The sequence below is a fragment of the Ochotona curzoniae genome, unplaced genomic scaffold (genome assembly GCF_017591425.1).
Source record: "Ochotona curzoniae isolate NIBS_2020 unplaced genomic scaffold, NIBS_Ocur_1.0 contig_2692, whole genome shotgun sequence".
Lineage (NCBI taxonomy): Eukaryota > Metazoa > Chordata > Mammalia > Lagomorpha > Ochotonidae > Ochotona > Ochotona curzoniae.
In genome coordinates, this window is record NW_024465556.1 from 18,660,253 (window position 1) to 18,685,426 (window position 25,174).

General features: G+C 42.0%; 1 protein-coding gene across 15 annotated transcripts in view; it reads left to right on the forward strand.

Annotated features, from left to right (window-relative positions):
• KAT6B (lysine acetyltransferase 6B) overlaps window positions 1-25,174 on the forward strand; it is a 166,454-nt gene that overhangs the window by 133,511 nt on the left and 7,769 nt on the right. For all 15 annotated transcript variants that reach the window (XM_040976000.1, XM_040976002.1, XM_040976005.1 and 12 more), the window contains 4 exons: window positions 19,628-19,859; window positions 20,167-20,326; window positions 20,910-21,230; window positions 24,625-24,916. In XM_040976000.1, coding sequence (XP_040831934.1) covers window positions 19,628-19,859; window positions 20,167-20,326; window positions 20,910-21,230; window positions 24,625-24,916 — 1,005 coding nt within the window. The remainder of the gene's footprint in view (window positions 1-19,627; window positions 19,860-20,166; window positions 20,327-20,909; window positions 21,231-24,624; window positions 24,917-25,174) is intronic.

The following is a 25,174-nucleotide window of genomic DNA, read 5'->3' on the forward strand; positions in this document are numbered from 1 at the left end:
AGGCTAAGAGGGAATGTGGTGTTTATCAGGGATATTGACTCAGATCCTAAAGCCAGGAGAAAACCTGGCAGTTTGGTGTCAGTGAAGCAAGAAGAGGCCAGCACGTGAGCAGCAACAGGTGTAAAGATGGTGAACATAGCTGGTGCTTCCGGAGTACCAGCTGTGAGCCGAGCAGTGGTATCTGAGTCACACACTCAACCTAATCCTCACAAAGGTCTCATGAGGTAGGTTACTGTCACCATCTCTTTTGGGGCACAGCGACACTAGAAAGCTTGACTAGGATCATCTCCCAGCCAATGTTCAGTACCCCCAAAGAAAGGTGTTAGGCCTAAAGTTGAAGAGGCATGAACATATGACAGAGGCTGAGGTTTAAATAGAAGTTCAGCTCTTGAAATCTGGAGACACACAAACCTGGCTCTTTTCAGTTTTTGTTTTTTGAAAAAGATTTATTTATTTAAAAGATATAGTTACGCATAGAGGGAGAAACATCTTCCATTCACTGGTTCACTCCCCAAATAACTAATGGGGCTGGGACAGGCCAAAGCCAGGAGCCTGGAATGACCCACATATGTACAGGGCTGAAAGTCCTTGGATCCTCTTCTGCTTGTTTCCCAGGCTTATCAACAGCTGGATGGGAATTGGAGTGCTCAGCGAGGACTTGAACTGGCACCCGCATGGCATGCTGGCATTGCAGGAGGTGACTTAACTTGCACCTTAGCATCAGCCACTGGTTTTGTTTTTAAGTTGAAGTTTTAAGTTTTTTAGAGTGTTGTAAGCTTTGCTAGCCTGTAACTGGTGGATTTAGGTCTTTTGATTATAGGAAAATGATGTGTTACAAAAATTAAAGAAATCTCTAACATCTGAAATACTCGTAGTCCCAAGCATTGCAAATAAGGGGTACTCAACCCGTATATATGGTTGGAAAGCAGAGACGCAACTGATGGAGTACCGTTAAGGAGAAAGAGTGTTTATTTTACATTCAGAAAAGGCCTTCGAAATACAACAGTTCCTCATCTACAATACTCATACTTGCTAATTAGAATTATAAAGATTCTAAATTTTAGTTAACTCTTTCTGCTTCTGCCTTTAAATCGATGTAGGTGTGAGGTGATGTAACTAAAACTGCAAAGGGTGGATGATAGTTGGATCTATAAGTCTCCAGACTAGATTTTGAGGATTTGTGTTCACATGGCAACTTCATCAAGGGCTGAACATTCATTTAACTGTTTATTTGGGCATTTTTAAAGTTCATATTTATTTATAGAATTAAATTCAAGTCTTGGCTCTCTTTATGCAATGTGAAAATACCATGCAGCGCTAGTGTAAGTAGGAGTGTTGAATGAAATCGAAACTGGCATTTTCTGTGATCTTACATGTTGAGGGTTTCACTTTGGCTTTTGTGAGGTCTGTATGCTACAAAGAAGTCCCCTCATATTTGACACTATCTATAATTTATGTCTGTCTCTGGAAAGTGGATAGAGGTAACCACATTTTGTGTTGCCAGCGTGTGTTCATATCTTAAACATGGTTAGCACTGTGCTTTTGCTTGTTCTTGTCCTATAAAGTTTTCTTATAATCTCTAAAGAAATGTGTTCCCTTTATACAAATTTTGTAAAAAGCAAAAAAAAAAAAAAATAGTACTCTACACCATTCTCTGCTCTGCTCCCCATCTGTACACTCACAGTAAAGTCAGAAATAAAAATGAACTTTTAAGGATAGAGCTTCTGGGGTACAATTTTTAGCGCTTTAGTTTGTTTCTCATTGAGTTTTAGCTAATACAATATTTTACTTCTTCTGTCTTCCTTCTTTCCAGGTTATAATGACAGAGACCACTTGCCTTTATGTCTTACAACCACCTGTGTTCATAAGGCTCATCTCTCCTTACATCTTAGTAGCTCTTGACTTATTTCTTGAGGTACCATGGACTAAGAGAAAACCATCCTTTCCCTGGTTTTCTTACTTCCCTGCTCTTCTATGTCCATATAGCACGATGCAAAAGAAAGTCACTTATTTTGTCTCTGCCTAGAAGGGAGCCATGTCAGGAGACTAATCATGTCCATTCCCTCAAGGAGTAAACTTCTGTATCTTTTATGCTAACTGCTGACTTCAGCAATGTTTTAGATGATGTCTAAACACAGAACTGCATTTCATAGTAGTTCAAGTTGCCAGCTGTGATCTACCAGTTGTAAGAGCCTTGCATCATGATAGGCTGTTTGTTTTTCAAAGAGCTACTTACAAGCTTTTCATTGTTTCTATCTCCTATGGCAAGGCAGAGTTTCCATTTAGGGATTGAAGTTGCTAGGTTCCCGTAAACTCCTCATCTGGGTGTTCATGAGGCACAAGGAACCAGAACTGTGTGGATCTCACTAGCCTGTCTGGCAGAGCAAGTGGAGTACAGGATCCTGACGGCAGATTCCCCTAAAGATTTGTGTCCTGACCCCAAGAGACTGTGATGAAACACCACACTTCTCAAGCACGGTCTTGGGGTGTCTCTGCCCTGTTTGGGTGCTTAGGGTTGCCCAAAGATGAGTACGGTTGGGCAGAGATGCTGCTCCCTTAACCCTCCATGTGGTCCTGGGGCCTCTAAGTCTCACTCCTGGGGAGGAATGAGAGTTTTGTTTTGTCAGATCTGCAGTGCCACGGGGGTCATGAAGCACACATTTGAGAGGTGAAACCTTTGTGAAGTAGGCTACATGGCACATATTTCACTTTCCTCGTGTTTTGTCTCCATCTCCCCACTATCCCCAAGTCAGGCATTAAAGGTGTGTTTTGCTGACCATGTCAGTGACTTAGGATATGTTAATGTAATGGAAACCATGTTCACACTAATGAGAAGTTGAATGAATGAACTGTTATTTTTTTCATCTATTATATTTATTTATTTACTTGGGTTTATTTAATAGCTATATTTTTAAAATATTAATTTGATTGAGAGGCAGAAAATGGAGAGAGAGAGAATCTTTTTTTTTTTTTTTTTCACTCCTCAAATGCTCTGCAATGGTCAGGGCTTGGCTAGAGTAGAAATCATAACTGCCTATGTGGGTGGCAGGAACCTGATTACCTAAACCATCGTTGATTCCTCCCATGGTCAAGGATTAGAACTGATTATCAAACCAGAATACTATTATGTGGAACATGAATGTCTTAACTAGGCTAAATGCTGACTACCATTATATTTCAATATGTCAGGTATTTTAAAGTGGCATCCTAGTCTGTGAAGCTACAGAATTATTTACAAAGTTTTGTAAGTCTTAAAAATAATCATAAATTTAGTGGGCCCAATGTAATGATTCAGCAGCTAAATCCTCACCTTGCATGTACTAGGATCCCATATGAGCTCCAGTTCACATCCTGGCTGCTCCATTTCCCATCAAACTCCCTGCTTGTGGCCTGGGAAAGCAGTAGAGGATGGCTCAAAGCATTGAAACCCAAAAGAAGCTCCTGGCTTTGGATCAGCTCAGCTATGGCTGTTGCAGCCACTTTGGGGAATTAACCCACAGATGGAAGATCTTTCTCTCTGTCTCTCCTTTTCTGCTTAGACAGCTAGTGGGGAAGTGAGTTGGTAGTGGAGCAGCAGCTAGGACACAGGCACTCCTATGGGATGCCCATGTCACAGGTGATAGCTTTACCTGGGAAGAAGTTTCTTAAGGTCTTTCTTGTCTCATGTGTGTTTCTTAGGAAAAAGATTTTTATGTTGTTAGAATATAATCAATGATTTATGGATTTCTAAATGATGTCAGGTGTGCCCTGCCTTCTGTGGTCTGGAGTTTTTGTTGGAGTATCTTGAAATCATTAGTGTTGCAATAGAGAGAGATTATTGTTATGCACTGTAAATCTTGAGCAGAGAAAAGTGGCCTATGACATGATTCACATTTACACACAGTTGGTTGAAGAGACATGTAATCTTTTCTGTACTTTCCTCTTATCAGATACTTCATTCTTGACACATTTATTTTGGAAGGAAAATTCCAACTTCAGTCATAAGAAGCTGTCAAGAATGCTTCTGTCTTTGCTCAGCTTTTCCAACAGCTATGCTCCCTGGGTGAGCACCGTCAAGACAATCATTAAAGAATAATAAGTTATGCTGTTGAAATGGTGCTCAAGTGCTTCATATTCTTTTGAAAAATGGAGAGCCCCTCCACAGCCCAGCACCTGTGGAACTGTCCTACATCATCAGCTGTATCCTTGGGCTTTTGCTAGGTTTGGGAAAATGTATTTTGACCTGTGTAATCAAGTGTAGTAATGACAAACATTTTAATAGGGTGTTGGCCTATGACGTAATAAAGAAAATGACCATTTTACCTTATTTCCTAAGATGCTGCACTAAAAGCCTTTGTCATTACTACTTTATTACACTGGGCTGAAGTATCATATATTTTAATACATTAAAAGATAACATCAGGATTCAGGATTGAAAATTGAACTTGCAGTTTATTAAGAGATTGACTGTTACTGAGTAGCATTGAAGTGACTTGCAAAAGGCAGTGTAGCTAATGATTTATTTATCTTTTTAAAAAATAAGCTATTCATAAATAGGAGCAAATAAATAGCTCATACAGAATGGTTTGTATCCATTGCTTTAATGAAAACATTGTAAATATGAAACATATGGTCTGTAGTCTCTGGTATTTTTATGCTAGCTACTGTTTTGCCTTTCGTTGCTTACGTATTTCTTTTCAAATTTTGGCATTCAGGTATGGGTTTCTTTTGTTTGTTTTGCTTATTTGTTTTTTGCTTAAATACATGTTTTATCTATTTGGATTTTTAATGTTGATTTCTGAGCAACACTGGAAGTAACTCCTGGTCAAATTCCCATTCCAATCATCTGTATGAAAATAACCTGATCTCCAGCAGTAAATGGAAGCTGAGGCAGTGTCACTGTGAAGGCAGGGACTTGTTCACTGCTGAGGTCTGAGACATGCACAGGGCCCCTCTACAGAACAGGCACGGTGCAAGTGCCTCATCTCCGCTGTCTTCCTGCTCTTTGTTTTGCGCTCATTTAGCCCTTCTTCTTCCTTTCCTTTGGCAAGTGTGTTGTACATAGACTATGCCAGGATGGCCTGAGGTGAGGATGCAGCAGTTTATGATCTGTCCTTTGCATGCCAGGAGAAAAAGCTTGGCACATGAAGGACTCATTTTAGCCTATGGTACTGTCTGTGAAAAATATTCACAAGTAGTGAGCAGCATGCTTGCAGCTCTTTGCCATTTTGTCTAAGGTGTGCTCAAAGGAAACATTTTTGTGCTATTCAACAAGATCAAGCTTGTAGTAGAAGAATTAAGAAAAAATGTGTTAACTAACTTCTAATTATGATATGTCTAAACAACTCATTTATAGGTAAACTGGTTATGAGGTAATTTTTTGTTTGGGTTTAAAAATATGTCTGTTTTGGGTAAAACAAAAGATTTTCTTTGATTACTTAGAATTTTGTTAGGAAAATAATATTTAATTTTTTTCAGCTGTCCAAGGAATTAGTTTACATGTTTTTACTATAATACTCACACTGTGTTCTCATCTATACTGATATAAAAACTTCTATTCCTTGATTATTTGTATTGAGTCTTGCTTTCATTTAACAATTTCGAGGAGCTTCCTTCCAAACACAATTATTGTTTAAATAAATGGTTTTTAGTACAGAAAGATAGTTCAGTGGCCAGTATGGTGGCAGAATGGGACACCTGTCAGAGTGCCAGTTCAAGCCATAGATGCTCTGCTTCTATTCCAGCTCCCTGCTGATGCATCCGGGGCTCTAAATAACCATTTTTTAAAAATACCTGAGTGGATTAAAAGTGCTTCCATTTTGCCATGTAACCAATTGAAAAAGATTGCTGCTGAAAACTTGAGAAATGTAATACACATTAGTGTTAAGTGATCCTCACCACTCCCCAGGCACAGTAATGGGGAGGTAGATTGGAAATGGAATAATCCAAGTGTGACTCCGTCTGTTCTGAGGCAATGTCTGCCCTGAACATAATCATTTACTTTTATTTTTAAAGACTTATTTATATTTTACCCACTTATTTACTCCCAAATGGTCTGAAGCTGGGAGCTAAGAGCTTCTTCCGTGTCTCCCGCATGGGTGCAGTGGTCCAAGCATTTGGATCATCCTCCGTCCCAATCCATAAGCAGGGAGCTGAATCCAGAAGTGGAGCATCTGGGACACAAACTGGTTCCCATTTGGGATGTTGACACCAGCAGGAAGAGGCTTAGCTTGTTCTGCCACTGTGCTGGCCCCAGCATTATTTCAAAGGGAAGCCTGGAAAATAGTGTGTTTTCTCTTTTGTCATACTAGCACCAATGGAACAAAAATTATCAGGTTGTGTCTAAAGGACTTAGCTAGTAACTAGAAGAGACACCTTTCAGTAATATATATAATAACAAAGGTAATATTTGCAGTTGATTGAAACAACATGTCTAAATGTCCAAGTCCATAGTGATAGTTGAAAGCATACAGAGAGTGACAAGAGGCAGTTCATTTGTTGAAACCTGGTGGTAAAGACAGCGTTCATCCTGCCTTTCCTGTTGAGATTTTCCGTCAGGTAACCAGTCAGTAAATGAGGGGCAGCATCTTTTTATAAATGTATTCTAGCTAATAAATGAAATAAAAAGGATGCTAACTATAATATTGCCAATTTTCAGTCTTCTCTCATTACATTAATAAATCTGAGCTTTGAATGCTAGTAGTTACAAACAGGGCAAACAGAGAGGTAACCAGAAATTCTGTATCTGAATGGAGATTCTAGTTTCGCACAAGCGTCAAGCTCAAATCAGAGCAGACCTCTGGATCCAGCTGCCATCTTGCAGGCCACAATACGAAAGGGAAAGAAGCACACTGACCTGTATTACAAGTGTCCAGACCTGAAAAGTCAAATGATCCCAGGTCTTGAGCAGATAAATTCAAAGGAAAGGGAGGCCTTAGAAGGGGACCCCAAAAATTAAGAGACTTGAGAGATAATTCCTTCCTTCCGTTCCACCCTCTCTCCCACCCGAGCCTTCGGTATTGCTTAGAAACATAATTAAAGGTTTATATGTTAACAGAATGGTGATGACATGAAGGATTTGGATAAAGAATGCAGAACAAGGATGGTTGAAGAGAAAATGCACAGCTGTGAGACCTAAGAGATACAAGTTCTACTGGGTTAGACCTTTTTTTGTTTATTTTCAGTTTTTTGTTTCTATTTTTTAAGATTCAGAATGAGAGAAAGGACTCCTGGCAGCCATCATTCAGTGTGAACAGGAAATTGTCCCTCCCTTAAAAAACAATGTGCTAAGCAGTTCTAAAATTTGAGGCCGATTCTTAGGCTTACAGAAATTTGTTGAAAGTTATATTTTTAAGAAAGAAAAAGAAAAAAAAATCTAGAATGCCCTAAAATGTGCTGAAACAGGGTTTTGTTGATTATTTATTGCAAAACAGTCTTTGTTCATCAGTTCAAGATGACTCTGTATTCATAGATGAGAACTCCTGCCCCGTGGTTTGCCCAGTACTGGAGCTTTTCCCCAGGAATTTGAGGAAGTTAATGAGATTTTCCCCTACAAAGCAAAAGATGCATCTGAGGACTCTGTCAGGCTCCCACCCCTACGGCTTTTCAGTTGCATGCAGTTACAGATTTGCAGGCCATAGCAAATGTTTTTAGAGAGAAGGGAAGAAAATGAATGGTGCCTGTGAATTTCAAACATCGTTTATTTTACCAAATAATTTAAGTCAGCCCTTCTGAAAAAGGAGGAGAAATCTCCAGATTTCATTAATAATCTCGAGCTTTTCAGCAGATTTACTTTGAAAAACCTCCCCGCCAGCTTTTCATAAATTAAGCATAAACTTTCTTTGACCTCATCACATGCAATTAAATAGCTGTTGAAGGGTTAATGCCAACTAAAAAGCAATTCTGTATCACAGATCTCCATTTCCCTGTAAAATTATACAGGAAGTTTGTTTCAGTTCTGAAGCAGAGTAATTACAAGAGACAGTTAACATAATTTACAGTTTCAATCTCCTGCAATCTACTTGTCCATAATCACACACTTCCACCTAGTTGTGTATATCCCCATGAGTATCTGGGTTGTGCTTTGATTTGTAAATGATGATTGTAGTATGATTGATTGCTTGCAATGTAGCATATTGAATTGATTTTTTAAAAATGAACTTTAGTTGTTAACATGACTATTTGAGTTCCTGTTGTTTTACGTAGTTTGTGGTTCTTGGGGTTGGCAGTTGCATACTAGTTACCAATTCAACTCCCAGAGCTTTTTTTCCCTCATTAAATTTTGAGAACGAAGTGGCTACATACATCCTAAGTAAAAAGTGCCTAGTGCATAGTAGCTGCTTAACTTTCCCACACATTGCTAAACCACCCTCATCCTTTGAAAGTGGCTGGCGAATATTTAGCAGTGATATCCACAATATAAAGGCTTATGGGAATAATCCTAGTATATTGTGGCTGAAGCTGTGCTACAATTAACATGTTGTTGCTGAAGTCCCTTCCATAGCCACTGCTGTTATTAGCCTAAACTGCAGATAGAATTCAAGAGGGTTAGAGAAATATGTTACCTACTAACCGAACAGAGAATAATTGATGTCTTTTAACATGTGTTTAGTATGTTCCTCTGACATGGAAGACCCAGCTTAAACTTGAAAATTCCTGTAAAACTGAAGTCTAGATTCATAGATGACACCAAATGCATTGACAAACCAGTCAATCACTTAACTGAATGCCCATCGCAGCCCCACACTCAGCTCACCCATACACTCAACAAAGTGGGACTCAGAGGTAACACTCTTTAAACCTGGCCAGTTATTATGCCAGAGGCTTTTTACCTCAAATTATGTTAGAAAATTTTCAGGAGATAGATAAAAGACAGTCAAAAGAAAAACAGACCAGTGGGGTGGGAATGTTTGACTAGATAATCTAAAGACCTGTGGAGACAGTTTCTCTTCCTACATCAAGTTAGACAAAGAACTGTGCTTTAATTTCAGCAAGTTATCTTGAAGACTGACAAATTCCCTTCTGAAATACATTTTAATGCAAAAGGATTTTATTTTAACTTACTTGAAAGGCAGTATTAGAGGGAGACCGGAACAAGAAGAGTGGTCTTCTGTTCTTTGCTTCATTCCCAAAATGGCCACAATGGCCAAAGCCAGGAGCCTGGAACTGCATCCAAGTCTCCGACATGGGTGGAATTAGTTCAAGCACTTGGGCTATCCTCCAGTGCTTTCTAAGGTGCATCCACAAGCAGCTGGGATTCAAACCAGTAGAGTTGTAGATGTTGCAGGCGATAGCTTAACCCACCGGGGAACAGTGCCAATCCCCACCTTCCCCTCAAACCTAAAGTGCTTTTCTCTTTCTTTAATCCTACTGTAAATTCATGTTTTTCACCAAAACTGATGATCCAAGATTGGATTTATAGCAGTCTTTTGCAAATTTGTAAAGATTACCTTTGGTGTGCACACACACACACACCCCACACTCGTTCAATGTTTTAGAGAGCCCTCAGGGAAGTCACCCTTGCAGCCATGCCGTCCCCTGAAGCCTGCTGCTGCAGTGAGCAGGAGTGTCACCATGCTGTAAATGTCCCCTGCCTGTGAGTCTGTGGGGTGAGAAGAGACGGTGTCTGTCATCTGTCGGTAGTAGAAGGAACTATCACTGCTGCCCACAGAACCTCAGAGCTGTGGACCTGGCAGCCAGAGCCCTCAACGTTTGTTTCTAGTGATTTCCGTAGTAAACATCTAATTGCAGTGTTTCAGCAGCACGTGAAACATTGTAAAAACACAGTCATCTGCTGACACACTATGTGCTCTACTTGAAGTATGTATGTTTTTAATGGAGAGTTTAAAGTCTTAACATTTTTTATTGATAAATTCTTGCTACCAAGGTTTTGTGACTTAGAAGTGAAAATTTTACCTGACTTTAAACTGGGATGACAACTCAAGTGATATTTAAGATTACTCTTTTTTGTTTTTAACACTGATTTATTTTTATTGGAAAGGCAGATTTGCAAAGAGAAAGACACAAAGATCTTCCATCTGCTGGTTCACTCCCCAAATGGCTGCAATGGCCATACCCGAGCCAGTCTGAAGCTGGAAGCCAGCAGCTTCTTCTGGGTCCCCCATGTGGGTACAGAGTCCCAAGGACTTGGGCCATCTTGTACTGGTTTCCCAGGCCGTAAGCAGAGAGCTTGGTCTGAAGTAGCCAGGACACAAACCAGCTCCTGTAGGGGATGCTGGAGCTTGCAGGTGCAGGATTAGCTTGTTGAACCACAACACTGGTCTCTGAGATATACTCTGTTGCAGGTGTAAGTGAAGAATGAAATAATTTTCTGAAATAGTTTTCTGTCAATGAGAGAAAGTCAAATTTTCAAATGTAAAAATGCTAATCTTAAAAATTGGTTTTTTTTATGAACTTGTTTTTCCTGAAATATTCCAAAATTTAAAAGTGCCTTGAACTGGAAAATCAGCAAAGAAAAGATATTATTCAAACATGTCTAGTTTGTCATGACACTGGGACTGTGTATTTTGTGTAACTATAAATGCCTCAGCGGAATGACGAATCAGAGCTTTCTTAGATTTATAGTATGTGGTGGGCTTCATGAACCTCTTGGTTACTTTCAAAATAAGATTTGTGCATGTGAAACCTTAAACTTAAGAATTATTTTATCCGTAAGACAATGAGACAGAAGAAACAGAAGTGGACAGAGCGAGTTCTCATCTGCTGGTCCCCTGTCCAGACTGAAGCCAGACAGACATCCTGAACTCAGTCTGGCTTGCCCATGCCTGGCAGGGACCCAAGCCTGACCTACGCTGCTACCCCCAGAATATAAGTTGGAAGCTGGAATGGAAAGCAGAGGCAAGATTCAAACCCAGGTACTGCCATATGTAGTATGGCATCCCTGCTCGCAGTTTACTTGCAATGCCAAATGCTCCCACCCGACGTCCTAAATGTGTTTTTAAAAATATTATTTACTTTAAAAGCATGGAGAAGGGTATCTTCCATATGATGTCCACACCCTGCCTCTTCCACCCTGCATTGCCCAGTGGCCACAATAGCCAAGATGGGACCAGGGTAAAACTGAAAACCAGAAACTCCATCCTGGGTGGCAGAGATATAAATTCTGGAGTCATCATTGGCCCTTCCCAGGTGAATTAACAGGAAGTTAAGTCAGAAGCCAAATAACTTGGACATGAATCAGTATTGCAATATAGGATGCCAGCTCACAGGGTAGGTTATCACACTGCCCCACAATACCAGCCCCTCAGTAAATGTATTTCTAAAAGTTTTTGCCTTTCCCAGGTGATTTAAATTGGGCATAAATGATCTGTTATTCCATGATTATTTTATCCTGAATTCCAGGTAGCTTTTTATGAGTGTTAATTAATTTATTCAAAAAGCAGAGTTACAGAGAAACTGAGAGGAGAGATCACCCATCTGCTGGCTCACTCCCTAAGTGTCTGTGATGGCCAGGGCTGGCCCAGGCTGAAACATGGTCCTGGAAGCTATATCTGGATTTCTCACGTGGGTACAGGGACCCAAATACTTGGGTAATCTCTGGTTTCACAGGCACGGGACCAGAAGTAGAAAAGGGTTGCCCAATGTGGTATAGGCAATGCAGTCAACAGCTTAATCCATTATACCACAGTGCTGGCCAGGCTTATTTTCTTAACAAGGAAATTGATGACTGAAACTAATTCTAAGTGATCATCATCAGAGAAATATTATTTTCTTATCATGCGCTAGTCCAGGATGTTGTGTGTGGCGACAGACCATGTGTGAGCAAGTACTCCTCAGCTGAATTGTTGACCCTAAAATGAAAGCTCTGTGAAGTACATCACATGGCACTCGTAGCTGCAAGGCCATTCTTCTCTCTTAGCCTCAGCTTTCACTATGTATTTCCTTGAATCTCTTATTAGACATCCCTCCTGCCACCACATCCTTTTGGCAGGCTGTTAGGGCAGGATTAGTACTACCACGGCCTTTAATATTCTGGCCCAACCATAATCCCCGAGGCTGTTTCCTTAGCGTAACCCATAATGTATCTGAAATCAAGTTTGGCTTATGATAGGTGAGAGTTGATGATAGGTTTGAAGTTGTTTTCAGAGCCCCCAAATGATTTGCATCTGCAATCAGGGTGGTAAGCTAGGGATACAAAAAGGAGCAATAAAGAGAGGCTTTCTCCCTGGGTTGGTAGATGATCAGTTATAAAAATACCATTGACTCTGCTCCATGGCTGTCTCACAGGGGGTTTTCTTTGGCTCTGCTTGTTTCCACTGATAGCCACACTCCTCAACACAGGGTTAGCTGTGGGAGCAGAATCCCCTGTCCTACTGCCCAGTGCTATCTTTGTGAGTTGTTCACTCTCTCTGAAAGAGACCACATTCATCCATGGGACTTTGGAAACCATGTGGTAAACCCCAGCATGAACTGTAAGCTTGTTCATAGCTCACAGCACAAGGGGAGTCATGTGCCTACCACTGGGGCCAGCTTGTGGAAGAGTCCTCCTCTCTGGAATGGACTTAAAGGGCACAGAGTATTGTATTAAGGGTGATTCACCAGCGGTCTCCTCCTCCATCCACCTGAGGAAGGACTCGGCACTGGAATGGTCTGCGAAAGGGGTTGTGAGATTGTTGGGAAGAGAGATAAAAGCAGGGGCTTAGAAAAACAGACTGGGCTGTGACCCAGGGCCGACAGCCTGCCTTCCCCAAAGACCTGCTGTCTGCACTCTCTGGATTTCACTCGCTCATGCCATTTTCCCAGGGACACACTTGAATCTTCTAGAAAATGTGGGTCTTTGTTTCATGTGTCTTGGGACTGTCTTTGGGTTCTGCTTAAGCCCTGAGCACTCTGGTTTGGGTTTTTTTTTTTTTTTTTTTTTTTTTGTGGTTTGATGGACTTGCTGTTTCCTAAGGGTAGTTCCATCAAGTTAAGAACTTAAAGGGCAAAGGGAATTTGGGATCATGGAACCGTGCTTGCTGGGAATGTTCACTTGTTAGCTTCTTGAAACTCTTCCTGAGGCAGAAATGTTTTTTTCATAGCCTCTTCCTTTAATTCAGTATATATCTGGGTAGTTAGCTGTGAAGGAGTGGGGAGGCATTAGAAAGCATCTGCCAGGGACAGTGGAGTGGCTCTCAAGTACCTTAGGCAAAAGTGAGGAAATACAGGTAGCTCTTCCCAATCTAACTGTGGAACAATCTGTTTTCCTCCAAACTTTATTTCTTTTACTGTCACCTAGTTATAGAACATTAAGGATAGTTAGTCACCCAAATAATCACCCTGAGATTTCATTTATTTAATATGTTGAGTAAAAATAGGTAACACGCAGAGCCAGGGCCATGGCGATAGCAGGCTAAATCTCCAGCCACAGTGCCAGTATCCCATGTGGGCTACAGTTCAAATGCCTCCACTCCATTTTCTATCCTGACTCCCAGCTTCACACTACACAGGAGCTTCTTCTGGATTTCTCACATGGGTACGGGGGCTCACATCCTTCACTGCTTTCCCTGACACATTAACAGGAGCTGGATCAGAAGTGTCGTAGCTGAGAATTGAACTGGGGCCCTTATGGAATGCCAGCACTGCAGATAGAGACCTAACCTACTACACCATGGTGCCAGCTTCGATCTGTGCATTTTGGATTAAGGATGTGAGGGAGGGTAAATAAACTGTAAAAGGTCACATTGCTGTACATGGTCGAAACAGTTCCTTTCTAAGAATTGTGGCTCCAGATCCCACGCTCTTCACCAACCTGTGAAGCCTCTTACCTGTCACACTGCATTTAATATGTCATGCTGCTATAAAAATCTTGTACCATTATTTTCTAACTTGTCAAATTTTTTTCTTCTTTTATTTAATTGCAAGTGGTTTCCAAGTATGATTCAGGAATCGACACAATTGTAACTATTTTCAAAATAATACTAATGTATTCTTTTTCCATTTTACTCTTTCTTTCTTGAGTGCCTGTGGAGTTTTCAAAAAATTTCATAACCCGTGATGCCACAGCAGCCTGAATGCTACAGTAGATATGAGAAGCTAGCTCTGTTCTCTTAAGCCAGGGGCTTGTCACAGTTGTGTTTATAGATCAGCGAATGCAGTTATTTAAAAAAAAAAACTGTTAATGAGTTTACTGTTAATTTTTAAATGAATTAATAAATACAAGTCAGTGTTATGTATCTTCTGAGTAAAATCTGTAGGTGTATCCCATACAAATGAGCTATCTGGAGCCCTAAGTAACTGTTTTGAAATGTAAAGATGTCCCAAAACCCAAATATTCCAGAGCCACAGGTGATGTACAAGTCTTAGCTGTTGAGGTGTGATCTGTGGTATTGGAGCTCGTTAGCATGCCCCACCTGAGGTCTCACCGCAGACCTCCTGCAACAGGGCCCAGGTTCTATCAGAAGCAATTTGCTGGCGCAGTAAAGGTTCCGAAGGCCAGAACAGCAGGGCAGGATGAGTGAGCAGCTAAGCTCAGGCTGCGGAGGCTTGAGAAGTGCTCTTCTCCAGCCCTCTTCCGCAAGGAGCTGAGTGAGGTCTCACCCACTTGAGCTTCATCAGTACCACTGTCCACGCGGTGGCCCTGCCCACTTCACAAGGAGGTGTCTACAGAGATCTGCATCAGAACCAAAAGCTCCAGAACAGAGTTTACAAATCACTGATCCTCAACTATGTGTGCTTCAGAAATACCTGGGTGCTAGTGAAAGCCCAGGTCCTGAGCCTGCCCCCGAAGACTTTGATTCACGAGGTTCAAGATTGGGTGTGAGAAGTTACAGCTGCAACAAGTGGAAAAGCTGTACTTGCAGAAAGCTATACTTGTGTGGAGAGCTATACTTGGGGATTTTGAAAAAATATTCACTCAAGGCCCATAGAAGTATGGGTGTGATATCCTAGCCTTGCACAGATTTAAAACCAGTCTCTTCAAGTTTGAAGTAGCTGAAAAATTTGCAGTCTCTGTTTGAACTAGGTAGACATCTGTCATCTTAATAAATGGAAAGCGGTAGGATTTCAGACAGGAAACAGGTCGTTTAAAACACTGCTGCTGGGGCAAGCTGAGCAGTTAAGATGCGTTTCAGTTCTCCACATGCCCTAGGTTGGGGATCCAGTCTGTACCCCAAGTTCCAGCTTCTTGCTGATATGCACCCTACAAAGCAGTAGGTGGTGGCATTCAAGTGGGAGACCAGGATTGAGTTCCTAGCTCTTGCTTCCAGTCTGAATCAGTCGCAGGCATTTAGGCAGTAAAGCAATGGCTGGGAGTTCTCTGTCTCTCTCACTTTAAATCAATAAGAGCATTTTTTATTAACAAAATAAAACACCACTGCAGTCTTAAGATGATATGAAAACAAAGGGTCAGCTTCCTTCCACGCTAATTGGAAAGTCACCACATAGTGTAAATGAAGAGACATATAGAGCCTGTCAAGTTCATTTATCACTATTTTCACTGATAACCTGACATTCATGCAGTTGGTCATGGTGCTGCCCACCGCTGAGAACCATAATAGATGAGCATAGACCAGTGAGTTGATGTCTAAAATGCAAGGTACACAGGCAGAATCCTCACATTTCCTCCGCATGAGAACTGCCATCAATCCCAGGCCTGGCGTCTGTTCCCACGCTTATAAACTCTGTGCAGTCAACTGCTGTGGACCTCTCAGCAGTCTGCTGAGCTCAACAGGTGGCCGATGAAAGGTGTGTAATCCTCAAAGATTATCTTCCCCTAAAAGCAGCCTGTGACCCTGAACTCACATAATCCAGACAGATGGGAATTGGGAGTGGGTAGCTCACTGGCGTTTATACTGTGGAACTTGAGGAAGTTCACATGGTTTGGTGTCATGTGGAGAAGATGGAGGTCTGCAGGAGCAGGGGATCAGTAGGCTGCCTTTGTGGAAGGAGATCCTTATCCACAGCCCTCCCCTTGGCTTCCTGTCCACTCTGCAATCATGAAGATCAGTCATTTTAAAGGAGTAAATTTTCATAGTAAATGAGGGTTAACCTTGCCATTATTATTCCCCGAGTGTTAAAGGTATTTGGGAATTTGGGTCTGCAAAAACAAATCTTGACCTTGTCTGGATGGTTCTTTCTTCATCCTGATGGATTTCTCTTCCTGGAGGCTGCACTCCACCATTTGAGTTAACCATTTCAGCCTCAGGGAGGATCTGGGCTAGTCAGCCTGAGAACTGATGGGCTTGCTACAGTAGTTCAACAGAGGTGAGGTAAACTTGGGTCCCACAACGTTACAATTAAGGAATGCTTGTTTTTTTGTAGGCACCACATTGTTCTTCCTTTGCTTTTAAGCAGACACCTTAACAATCCTATTATTAAAATATTACCTTCCCCAGGGTAAGTGGGTTCCAGTGCTGTACATGATGAAGGCAGCTCTTGCTAGTGTGAGAACAGCTGTTGTGGGTGAAGGGTTTGTGGGCCTCTGGATTTTCAATTTGAAGGCACCAGCTAACACTCCTAAGTGCTATTCACCAGTACCTCTGGCTCACAGTCAAGTTCAAGGGAATAATTTCACCAGCGATTAATTATACTGCAGCTCCTGGGATTTGTCCTCCAAACATCACTTTGTTTTCCTTCTGAAACAGCTAACTTTCCCCAGGGATAGTTGAGGTTTTTCTGATTGAAAGTATCCTGAGTTAAGGAGTCAGAGCACCATGGGAATCTATTCACCAGAGGTGTATTGTACTTGTTTCAGATGCCTCAGGATAATACACCGGCTTCCAAGATAAGTGCTTTTTATTTCCCTGCATCTTAGATCAATTATTTGGAATCTTTTTGGTAAGTTAAATTTAAGAGCTGTAACTTAAACCACCACATCTCTGTAATTAATAAGTAAAATGTTCTTACCAAAGATTTTTCTGTTAATGGGCTATATTGTAATTATGCTTTGAAGAGCCTAGAAAACAAAAGGGTGGAAGAGCTGCCTTTCTGAAAACATCCCGTGCTTGAAGGTCAGAGGAGGCAAGGCTTGCTACGGGGACGTCCAGATTCTGTCTTGGTGCTCCACGGAGATGAGGCTTTTCCTCTGAGCTCTGTACTTCAACATAAGTGATTTCACATAACTAGTGAAGAAACAGAAGTGTGTCTTTGCCATTTTGACTGTTCTGATAGATCGGACTTAAATCTGCAACTTTCTCCTTCAGGGAAGAGATTTGTGGACTTCCACAAGGCTCTCAGCATGAGTGCCCATCCTTCCACCACTAGTTGTAAGTCCCCTCAGGGGTGTCATGCGTTGGTGGGAAGAAGCCGTGTAGTGACGCCAGGGGCCAGTTGACCCTCTGTGGTCTGCAGTGTTGGTGCATGGCCTCCCTGAAAGCCTGCCTGATGCGTTCTGGTTGGAGTTCCTGTTTGCACTTCTTTCTTCCTAGCTACCCCAGGTGTCAGTAGCCTCCCTGTTTTCTCCTGGCCTTTGCTAGCACAGTCTGAACGTGTTGGCTGTGGAAGACCAGTGGGCTCTGTGCACCCCTGCTTGTTGGGACTTGTCACCCTACTACTGCCTCCTCGGGCCCAGGACACTTCCATCAGTTACAGATTGCAATTGATGTCCAAAGGAATGTCCCAGGCAACAGCAACTTAATGTGGTTTGTGTGTAGCAGTGTGGAATGGTGTGTGCCTAAATGCTCCCCACAGAACCTACATTGCCTGCTACTTTTGAATGGCTTAATCTGTTTGGACTTTGGACTTTGTAACTCTAACTTCAGGATATGGCCACATGAACGTACTTTTTCAGGGTTACGGCTGCTTTCTGTCAGTCCAGAGTAGAGCTTGTGGGAAGGGAAGACGGAACAAAGAAGAGCCTGCAGGGTGGCCCATGGCAGTAGGGAGCATAGGTTAGGGAGCACCTGTACCACCTTCTGAACACTTTAGTTGACAGAGATCTTGCTGCCAGGCTGGTGGGGGTGGGTTCTGTCCCCAACTGGGGGGTTCAGATAAGAGCCAGTGAAAACTTGGGGACTTACGCAGTCACTGCAGGGGACTCCTTAATTGTGGGATCTCGTGGACAAAAGGGGGTGGTTCCTGTCCATGGTGCTGCCCTCTGTCTTCCTCCCACTGGAGGACAGAGCTGGGACCTCCAGCCGACTGAGTAAATGTCTCAGCATGTACCAGGCACTTAGCAGGCAGGTGACGAATGTGCCAATTATCTGCGTTCTGAGCTTTGGGCTCCCTTGGTAAGAGCTCTTCCCGCTGTTGACAGGACATGATGTGGGCTGGCTCTGCAACAGCGGCCATCTCTGTTAGCATTCCTGGCACATTGCTACTGAAAGCCTTAGTCTGCAGCCGAATGACATGTCGGCAGTGGTGTGACTGGAAGAGGTTGTGCAGCTTGTTTGCATTTAGTCAAATACCGAGCGCTCAAACCTGAATTAAACAGATAAATCAGTCCAGAGACTTTAGCAAAATCTAAAGTGAAATGTTTGCCTTTTTTGTTTATATAGTAGGTGTTCAGATTAATACAAGTAAAATGCAGACTGCCAAGAATATACCCCTACAGGGATTGAAATTCCTTCTTTTGCATTTCTACATTGTTCTCAGTGACTGAAGGGAAGAAAAAGGTGTGTCAGAGGCATTGATTTTTGCTTGTAACAACAGCAAACACAAAAACTAAAATTGGGAAAATTCTTGAGAATGCAGCCATTTTAGAAAAAAGATAAAGAAAAATGCTGAAGATTTGGGTGGTTTGCAGAGCAAGATGGTTTTGTAATTGCTGCCACCTACTGTATGTGGTTGATGCTTAAATTTAGTAAGTTCATGAAGGTGAAGCTGTTGAAATAGTTAATTGGAGCAAGGTAGACATCATTAGTTTATAGCATTTCTTCTCTGCTCTGTAAGTGGCTCTTAATTACCGAGACAGCCGCCAGCTTTCATTCATTACCTTCAAGTGGTTTAAAGTTTTCTTCTTTCTCAAGTTCCTCTGCCAAGGTGCCTTCACATTAATGCTGGAGAATGCGTTCAAAACCTTAACATGCTTGGGAATTTTCTGGGTATAGATGACATAGTTTGCTTTAAGGAATTTTATTTTGATTTGCAAGAGCAACACTCTGGGGTTGGATTATAAATTAATTTCCATGAAAGAGATGAAAACAGAACCGTGGGCCTGATAGAAATTGCAGCAGTTGACATGAAAGACATGGTTTTATTAGCTCTGAAATAAAGCTTCAGATCAGCCGGCTAGTTAAATGTAACAAGCATTATAGACTCTGAGTCAACAGAGGCCCTTCTCTTTTATTAACACCCAGCTGTCAAAGAGTCAGTAGGTCCTTCCTGTGGAAAACAACCTGCCCATTGATGTTTGGGGTGGTCTCACAACAGGATTTCTGACAGCATCTGATGCTGGTGGGAGACTTGCGTGGTGAGACTTACCAGAAGAACCATCATGAATCTTAGCTTCTAGTTTTTGTTAAATATGCCACGGCATATGTTTGAGATGTTGCTGCTAACGACTGCGTGCGTTGAGTGGTGGCAACACTGTAAAAGGTTCAGAAGCATGAACTTCATGGGGACCCAACCACTAACTGATAAGAGACTCTAAAATAATACACTCTTCTGATGCCATATGTTTAGCTTTTTGCCACGTAAATTATTTTTAATGGCTCTTCTCCAAATTCTGGAAATGCCAAGGTGAAGACAGACTTTGCTTTTTCTATCGTAGGCTATTTGCTTTCTAGAAGAGAAGGCCAGGCGGGGTCTCCTGAAAAGCCACTCTCTGATCTGGGCCGTCTTTCCTACCTGGCCTACTGGAAGAGTGTCATCTTAGAATATCTTTACCACCACCATGAGAGGCACATCAGCATCAAGGCAATCAGCAGAGCCACAGGCATGTGCCCACACGACATTGCCACCACTCTGCAGCATCTCCATATGATCGACAAGAGAGACGGCAGGTGAGTCCCCGGCCCCTGATGACATGCACCACTGCCTCTCAGCTGTCTACATCAGAGGAGGCTCCTGGCAATTAGGCACATTCATTGCATTAAAGCTGAGTGGTGCATAGTGCTTTCAAAACCCTTCTCCTAAAAAGAAAACATGAAGTGCTACTTATTTGCCAGTTGTGTTTCATTTTGCTGTACCCTTTGATGGATGGTGTTCCTGATTTTCCCTAATCCAGGTAATATTCGTGCTAGCAAATGTCAGTATGAGAAGATAAAATGAAATTTCAAGTTTTGATCGTTCTTTGTTGTCATGCTACAGGTTTGTCATCATTAGAAGGGAAAAGTTGATATTGGGCCACATGGAAAAACTGAAAACCTGTTCCCGAGCCAATGAACTTGACCCTGAAAGTCTGAGGTGGACTCCAATTTTAATTTCTAATGCTGCAGTTTCTGAAGAAGAGCGAGAAGCTGAGAAAGAGGTAATGATTGGCTTTATCATCCTGAGTTGTGCAACTTCCATCTTGTAGCTTTCTTAAGCTAAGAAAGTCATTAACATCATTGTCAAGAGCTTATGTAGAGGACTTGTGAATTGATATGGCACTAATTTATCCTAACTGAGGTTGCATGGTAAGACATAAATTTATTGAATTGAGTATGAAAAATGAAACATTTATCATTGATCACAAAGCAGCATTTTTCAATACCGACAGCATGTAATCAGATCAAATTTGGTGCTGAGCTCCAAGGCTGCAATGTCAATCGATTCCTTATGTTTATGAACTTGCTCAAAGTGCTCCATGCCAGTGAGCATGTAATGTAGTGATAAAGAACTCAAATCAATTCGCTGCATCATTAATGCTGATAAATATCCCATGAAACCCAATCTTCTTCGATTTGTTATCCTAACTGATGCAAAAGGGTCCTGAAATGATGCAGCTGGCATGTGCTTGGCTGGCTGCTGTCCTGCTCAGAGCTGTCATGGAAATCCTTTGCCATTGATCCTTGGAGGTTCTGGATGTATGACTGTCCTCACGGCCGTACCACTTTCCCCCTCCCCCTTAGGCTGAGCGGCTAATGGAACAAGCTAGCTGCTGGGAAAAGGAGGAGCAAGAAATCCTGTCATCAAGAACTAACAGTAGGCAATCACCTGCAAAAGTACAATCGAAAAATAAATATTTGCATTCCCCCGAGAGCCGGCCAACGGCAGGGGAGCGAGGGCAGCTGATGGGGCTGTCTAAGGACAGCAGTGATGAGGAGGAGGAGGAAGAGGAGGAAGAGGAAGAGGAGGAGGAAGAAGAGGAGGAAGAGGAAGAGGAAGAAGAGAATATTCAAAGCTCTCCCCCAAGATTAACTAAACCACAATCAGTTGCCATAAAGAGAAAGGTATGCATCCTTCTGGATTGTTCAGTCTGTGAGCAGCTTTCAAATTTGCCATTGTAAACATTCCATCCTTTAGTCTTTGTCTCACTCTCTATTCTTTGGATGTAGTTGACATTGTTGCATACTCAGTCTCTCACTCATGATACACTGTAATCGTTTATCTCATAGTCATGATTGTGTTTACCTTTTCAGGTTACTGCTGTGCCAGGAAGCCAGGTTGCTAATCTAGTAGTCTCTGCCACCTGCTGGTCTGCAAGAGTAAATCAGATTATGGAAACTGAAGGGGGCCCCAGAGAGCACTTAAACCACCCTTGGAGTCTAGAGAGGCCTGAAGACCTATCCTGGGTCACACAGCTCATTACACACTAAGCCAGAATCGGACAAGTGCTCAAGCCCAGTGATTCTGATGCAGTTTCTTTCTCTTCTTGCCATACAGCTATTAGGAGATGTTTGATATTTCCACTTTGTGGCCAACTACACATCACTAAAGTTCCTGATGTCCTAGTAGCTTGGTGGTTCATGTACCATTCATCTCCACTGGTACAGAAATTTTTTTTTTTTAATTTTTAAGATTTGTTTATTTATTGGAAAGTCAGATATACAGAGAGGAGGAAAGAGAGGAAGATCTTAAGATTTATTTATTTTTATTGGAAAGTCAGATTTTACAGAGAGGAGAGACAAAAGAAGATTTTCCATCTGATGATTCATTCCCCAAGTAGCCACAATGGCCAGAGCTGAGCCTGTCTGAAGCCAGGAGCCAGGAACTTCTCCCTGGTCTGCTACACAGTGCAGGGTCCCAAGGCTTTGGGCCATCTTGCACTGCTTTCCCAGGTCACAAACAGAGAGCTGGATGGGAAGTGGAGCAGCCAGGATACAAACTACCACCCATATGGGATCTCAGTGCATGTAAGGCAAAGTGAGGACTTTAGCCACTAGGCTACAATGCCAGGCCCAAAAATTGATTTTTGTGCTTAGATAATTTCTGACCCAGATATGACAACTTTGTGGCAGTGTCTGTGACGTAGAGACTAGATGCTATTAGTATATTAGTCTGCTTTCCATCACTGCAGTGAAATATTTACTTTATGAGGGAACAGGTCTGTTTCAGTCTGCTTAGCCCACTGTACTAGAGGTTCAGGTCCAGGATCTGGCAGCCTCATGGCTCTTACCCTGCAGTAGACGGGGTGGCAGAGTGTCTACAGAGGGAGGATCATATGGCAAGCCAGGAAGCAGAGATTGGTTTGGCTGAAATTTAGGCTTTTATACGAACTGTCTCATGAGAACTACAGTGACTAATGAGAACCACTAAAAATCCAAGAACCTTTCACCAGGCCTGCTCCCTACCATCACCCTGGGCCCCCAACCAAACACCACAATTAATTAAAGTTCCCACTTTATTGGTAGCATTAATTTGTAACTCTGGGATTGAAAGTCTTGTATGAGGGGGAAAATGCATATGCAAACCATAGCTCTAAATGTAGATAAAACATTGTCCAAGTCAAGGCTCTGCCTGCAGGCATCTTTCTTGGATCTGCAAAGGAACTTGTTGTGCTCACGCCTGCTCAGTGATCCTCTTCTAAGCAAGTCGATTGATGGAGGAGAAGAAGGGAAGTAGTAGAAAGGAACAGTCTGTAAGTGAACTTCAGGCTTCTGAAAAACATTTTAGTTTCTTATAAGGGGAATATACTGATTTACTACGAATATGAGAAAAACTTGTTCTAAGAACATTTTTAAAAAATCATCCAAGGCATAATAGGGACTGCTTTCACATAAATGAACTCAAGGCAAAGGAAATAGTTCTTTCCATTGGGTATATTAATGTTTGGGAAATGTGATGGGTTATCAAGGGCAGCACACTGGTGAGGCAGGGCAATAACCACAAATGGCAGATTACAGAATATGATTAGCAGACCTGTGTGTGCTCTTCAGCGAGCCTTGACCGTGCTGGCAGAGGTTTCTAACCTAGTGGCTTAGACGCTCACATCTTACCTAACAGTACTTAAGTCGCACACCCAGATAAAGGTGATACAAGTCATGGCATTCCTGCCACCGCTAGGAGACCGGGACTGAGGTTCTGCTTAGCAGCTATGACCTAGCCCAGTTGTGGCAACTGCAGGCATTTGGGTAGTATGCCAGCAAACAGACTCACTCTCTGCCTCTCCAAGAAAAAAATACTAAGGGGGGGAAAAGAAGATACCACAACTCTCATACACAGTTTACCTGGAAGTTGGCATTTCATAAAGCATATGACACCTGTTTCCACAGTGTGTTTTCAACAGTTTTTAGAGTACCTATTGACAGATCAGTAGCAAATTTACCCTTTACACGTCTATTTGGATTATATGTCATTAAAAACATTTTGGCTTAGGGAGAAAAAATGTAATTACACTTATGGCAAGTCATTAGTGCCAAGCTTCAGTGAAAATAGAAAAAACACAATTTTTATTTTACTTTTAAAGGTAGAGTAATGTGGGAAATTTATATTTGTGAGCATGTGGAGAAAAAGAGGGAGAAAAAAGAGAATTTTCCATCTGCTGGTTCACTCCTCAAATGGCCACAACAGCAAAGACTGGGGCCAGGCTGATCTCCATCTGTGCCTCCCTTAAGGGTGGAGCAAGACCAAGTACATGGACCATCATCTACTGAATCCCGGGTACATCAACAGCAAGCAGGATCAGAAATGAACAGAAGCCTTAAACTTGCATTCCTCACATATAGCAAGTTAACCTGCTATGCTATAATACCTGCTCCAGATTTTAATGTCTTACATGTCTTATGTATTAATATTTTTGCAAAATTATTTGTTTACATTCGACAGTCACTACTGTATGCTGTATTTCAAACAGTCATTGCTTTAGGGATTCTTTCCTTCCTTTTTCATGTTTCCTGAAATTCAAAGAAAGATAAAAGTCATCCAGCCTTCACATTGTCTCGTTTCCTGTAGTGCCTCGCATGTTTTTTTGGTCCTCCCTGAACAGTTATCAACTGTGAAATGTGTGACTTAACAGCTAGTTAATTATTGTAACATTTATAGAAACCCTGAGGTCGGTGATGACCTGAATGCCGGTGATGTGTGGGAGGCTGAAGCCAACAAAGGGCCACTAGGAAAACATGGTAGAAAAGCAAAGCTTAGCTTCTAACATCTGTAGCCTAGCTTGTAGGATGTTCTTTCTCAAAGCATCTGCCTGAGTAAACAGTTTTATTTGGAAAACACTTGCCTGTGCAGTTGGTGCCTGAGAGGGATGTTAAACATCACATGGAAGGTTAAGTACAAAGGCATTACGGAAGTCTTTACATGTCACATTCTTAACCACGCTCAATACATGTTTGCCGTGTATCGACTCACCCATTTAATTTCTCATGAGCTCATACATATTATGTTTGGAATTAATTTCAGAGGCCTTTTGTACTGAAGAAGAAAAGGGGTCGTAAACGCAGGCGGATCAACAGCAGTGTGACAACTGAGACGATTTCGGAGACGACAGAAGTGCTGAATGAACCCTTTGACAACTCAGATGAAGAGAGGCCAATGCCACAGCTGGAGCCTACCTGTGAGATTGAAGCAGAGGAAGACAGCAGGAAGCCGGTTCTGAGAAACACATTCCAACATCAATCTGGGAAGAAAAGACCAACAGAGGAAGAAGGAGGAAAAGACAATCATTGCTTTAAGAACACTGATGCCTGTGGAAGTAAGTAGAGGGAATGTCGGTGTGTGACACACTGCCCAAGAGCAGATCCTGTGAGTACACAAGGGCTAAGTGCTTCTGGCCTTTCTCACTTGTAAAAGGTTCTAGCTTTTCTTCCTGGACTTGAATTTTATGCTTAAGCAGCTTCAACACCCAAAACATTTCTCTAGATGGGTTCATCAGTCATTCCAGAATTTCGCTGATTCCCCAAAACTCTGAAGTCTATCAGTAAGGAACACATTGCATTTCCTTGGTTATAAC